The sequence below is a fragment of the Pundamilia nyererei genome, unplaced genomic scaffold (assembly GCF_000239375.1).
Source record: "Pundamilia nyererei isolate P.nyererei 1_Seehausen unplaced genomic scaffold, PunNye1.0 scaffold00205, whole genome shotgun sequence".
In the NCBI taxonomy this organism is placed as follows: domain Eukaryota; kingdom Metazoa; phylum Chordata; class Actinopteri; order Cichliformes; family Cichlidae; genus Pundamilia; species Pundamilia nyererei.
In genome coordinates, this window is record NW_005187606.1 from 1 (window position 1) to 4,616 (window position 4,616).

The 4,616-nt window shown below is 36.5% G+C and overlaps 1 protein-coding gene across 1 annotated transcript in view; it reads right to left on the reverse strand.

Annotated features, from left to right (window-relative positions):
• Window positions 1-445: 445 nt before the first annotated feature.
• Window positions 446-4,616, reverse strand: part of LOC102196216 (ras-related C3 botulinum toxin substrate 2-like) — a 9,427-nt gene continuing 5,256 nt past the window's right edge. The window contains exons 2-4 of the mRNA XM_005747804.2: window positions 3,575-3,646; window positions 1,463-1,580; window positions 446-547 (exon numbers count right to left, since the gene is read on the reverse strand). Of these exons, the coding sequence (XP_005747861.1) occupies window positions 461-547; window positions 1,463-1,580; window positions 3,575-3,646 (277 nt within the window). The 3' untranslated portion in view covers window positions 446-460. The remainder of the gene's footprint in view (window positions 548-1,462; window positions 1,581-3,574; window positions 3,647-4,616) is intronic.

Sequence of the window (4,616 nt, forward strand, 5' to 3'; positions counted from 1 at the left end):
AACAAATGATATGCTGTAGCTATTAAAGATGAGAGAAATACATCATCCAACTTTCACCCACAGCATCAATCATTCATTCATATTTATTTTCAGATCTGTTTGGGTTTTTCCTCCATTTCTTTATCCAAGTACCTATTATTTTTCTCTATAATAAATTACTATTTTTCTCCTCCCTCTTATTTTCTCAGGTAAACCACAAGCCAGTGATTGTTGTGGGCTATGACTGGTAAATCTGTGTTGTGGAGTATCTTGCTCACAAAGCAGCTATTTCCATGGAGTTTTGGGGTATTGCCTGATGAGATCTACTGCTGTTTCTTTAAGTCACTTTATTTTCAGCGTCTTACCATGCTAATATTTAACCAACTGTGGAAGTTTTAATAAAACACAGTTAGAAATTTGCATATTTCTGTTCCTTTTGTTCCTTTTTACATTTTGTTCCTCGGCAGCTGAGAGACAGGCCTCATAAAAAACAGCCAAAACTCACCTTAGCTCTGACGTTCTCATAGGATGCCGGGCTAACCAGGGAGAAGCAGATTAGGAAAACATCCTGGATGGAGAGACAAGGAGACAAAGAATTAGAATAGCTGCTGCAGTTTTAATTAGCTGACATGTTATACAAGTTCTGTCTGTGTAACTTTATGTCCATTACTTCTTGCCAATCTCTAAAAGTTGAGTTCTCACAAAATTGAAAAGCTTTCCACATTACATCTGGAAGGAAGCATATCTTGCTTGCATTTGTTTATATTTATTATAACATTTCTAACATTTATATTTACAATAAACAACATGTTTTCCATGTATTTTCTTGATTTTTCTACTGTTTCTTCTTTTCAGACATCTGGGCAGATATCAGACTGAGCAACACTCATCACTTTTGGCATGTTTTGTAATACTGACAGAAGGTCTATATTAACCTAAAACTAATCAATTAGTCATAGTGCCTAAACCCAAATAAACAGAAACTTGCAAAACTAAACTGCAAGTCATAAAGTCATAAACTTGACTAATAACTCATGATAACTAATAAAGAAACTAATAAAAATGGTCTAACACTGGATTCAGACCCCTGTGTCCTTACTGAAAACTAAGCGTAACTCCTGTTTTGGACTTTTTGGATCTATTAAAGTCGGCTATTTTATTAGGGACAAAGTTTTTTTCAAATGTCCTTGAGAATGCAGTTTCATTTCATCATAACTTTTAAGACAAAGTGCTGACTTGAAATATTTATTTCGAAAGGATGAAATTATGTTTCGTTTCTACTGTGGAGAAGATCAGGTTAAATGTAAAACAACTACTTCAGCTACTCTACCACATGTTGTGTGTTTATCGTAGTTATCTCATGGCTAAAAGCATGAAAGTAAGTGGTACATATGATACACATTGTGTACAACACATAATGTTAAAACCCCCTTGTTCTAATGAGCTGTACGAGTGCTTTGTGTGTGTATGTGTGATTCTGTACCGTCTGTGGGTAGGACAGTGGGCGGAGCCTGTCATAATCTTCCTGTCCAGCTGTATCCCAGAGGCCCAGGTTGACCGGCTTGCTGTCCACCATCACATTAGCTGAATAATTGTCGAATCTGTGGGGAGAGAAGAGAAGGTCAACGATTGGTCAACCAGTCTCAGGCAGCCTTTCATTTCATTGGTTATTTATTAATTAAACAATCCTTCAGTTCACTGATTGTTTAACCAGTTAAACTCCTGTAATGGGGGAAAAAACTACAACCATACTTGAAATATCACTGTTCACGAAAACATCAACCAACAACATTACTTTGGTTAGTTTGACACACAAGTCATATTAACCATGTCTAGTATAAGAGCATAACTGTTAGGGTGCCTGGGTCGTCGACCCAGTGTTTTGTGTTTTTGGCTCTTTGATTTTGTTTATTTCATTATATTCTAGCTTTGCCTAATGGCTTATAGGATTATTCTTAGTTTAGGTTCTCTGTGTGTTTTCTTTTTAGAGTTTTAGTGTTCTTGTGTCGCGATCTACCCTCATTTCATGCTGTGTTTTCTATCTGTCCGTCTGCCAGTTCAGCTTGTTGTTATTTTCAGTTTAGTTTTTGTATTCTCAGTTTTGCCAGTTCTCTGTTTGCCATCTAGCAATAAAACTGAGTTTGAGTTTACTTTCTGGGTCCGAGTGTCTGCACATTGGGTCCTCCTTGCCATCACTACTGCCTGCACACAGCCTCAACACGACAATGACACATAATAAGGCAGGGCTGCCCTCGTGTGGTCACAAAGAAGCATAACAGTTTAATTTCTCAGTGTTGGTGTTTATATTTCTGAGCTTCCAGTTTAACATACGGTGGGTTCACATGTTGCTAAATAGTTGCACCTGAAGAAGTAAATGTGATGACTCATAGTCATTTTTATGAAGTTCTGGTCCTTCATGTTGCAGAGTGCAGCATTACATCACTGAAGATCTGAGGTTTATTACAACCTGTCTAATAATAATTTATTATGCTTCCCTAGATCTTTTATTGCCTTCATTCTAATATGGCTTACATGTAATATTTATGGACTGTGTTCCTTTATATGGTTTTATTGTTTTTTTATTTTATGTGAAAGTTTGAAGTAGACACCAGCACCCACTGGTCGAAGAAGCATTCAATTTTTTGCTGAAGTAAAAGTGCTGATCATTGTAGAAATATTCATTTTATTTCTTTCAATATTTCTTTCAATATTCTAATGCCCTGCATATTCCAAGTTGGGCTTAAATTTCTGACTGTTTACATTATAGATTGTACTAATTATTAATTTGCCAATTAAAACTTTTAATTTTGGTTTATAAAACTGTAGAAACAACAAGCAAAGTGATTAATGAGACTTAATGGCCAAAAATAGCCAAAAAGGTTGTATAGTGTTTTAAACCAATTGCCCAAACCTCAAGAATATTTACAATAAACAGGAAATAGTCAATAAATAAAAATGAATAAATGTATATAGGAAAATGGATCAGATTGGATTTGAAAAACAGTTGCTAATCGAGTAATATTGTTATCTTTTTTTAAACATTTACTATGGAGAAGGTTAGCTTATATAAAAACAATGCATTTAAATATACTTCACATATTAGATTCGTATTTAACTGAATTTTACATTAAGCTGTTCAAATGTCCATTCAAAATGTAGCGAAACTATTGTGTTGCATGGACATACAACACTCTAGTACTTGACTTCTTCAATTCCAGCGCTGTCAGGACCTCAGGTGCACAGCGATATTTAATGTTTTAAAAAAAGAAAAGCCCATCTCGCTTCTTTCCTCTTTTCTTTCACCGTGTGCAGAAAGCAGCTGACTTTTGATCAAACACGCTTTGAACCACAAATATGTTTTAATAACCTGCAGGCTGCTGCCAGCCCAAACCTGCCTGTGTTACAGTCAGACATCTCCAGATGGACTGCAGCACATGTGTGCATCTTCTCTATAATATTTGTTCGTGTGTCCTGACACAGTGCACAACTGATCAATGAAGACATGCGCATGTACCTGTAGGTGCCTCACAGAGAGACCGCTAAAGTGTTTATGTCTGTATTTCTGTGTGTGTAGATGTTTGTTTGTAGTACTCACACAGTAGGAATGTACTCTCCGGGGAAGGCATTGGTTGTGTAACTGATGAGAAGACATGTTTTACCCACAGCTCTGTATAACACAAGTAAAAAGACAGAGAGAAGTCAGGAAAGAGACATAGAGAATGACAAGAAAAAAACACAAGAGACAGTAAAAAAAATATAGTACTGACAGGAGATGATGCAATATGCACGCCTATACACATCAGTCACATTCCAAGTTTAAATGTTTTCTGGAAGTGCATTATATTTACTCTGTGAGCAACTCCCCCAGTTCCTTTGTTGACGTCATTGTTCGAAAATACTGTCACGGTCAAAAACAAAACATTCAACAAATACAGATTTCATGGGCACGCTGACATCTGTAAACAGTGTTTTTGTGTTTCTAATTTGCAGAAATTCAGTGATCTGTGTTCAGCTTGTCCCAACATCCACAGTGATGAAACTGCATGGCTGCCTGCAAGGTGATCCAGCAAGTATTAACTAGCCTGCTTTTTATTTAGTTTCCACAGATTTGCTGCCAGCATTTTAAACAGCAGCTCGAGGCCTGGTTTCACTGCAGCACTCATATTTCATGTTGATTACACTCTGGATACATCTAATTGGTCATAACCTAGGAGGAGTGGCTACAGCCTTTTTGTTTCATCAAACAGAATTCTGTAGAGTCTCTTATCTGACAGACGGAGATCAGAACCCCTGATTGGATCAGTCTTTATCACACTTATTGATAAATAACCTTCTTTTTTTTTTGCTTACATAAATAACCAAGCAAATCCAGTCTGCAAGGAAACCATCAGCTCGTCCTTTTTTCTCAGTCTGCCTGTGACTCTGTGCCATAAAAGACATTTGTGACGTACAAGCGTTTATCAAATAAAGCAGGTTTGTACTGGTCTTCTCGATGGTTTTGCTCGAAACTCTCACATACTCCCACCTTTTACTCAAACCACATTAACACAATAGAAATATTTTAAAATCCCACAATAAGATTAATAATTTTGTGGAACTTTGAACTATTATCAGACAGAAGAAATTGAGCTTCCCCC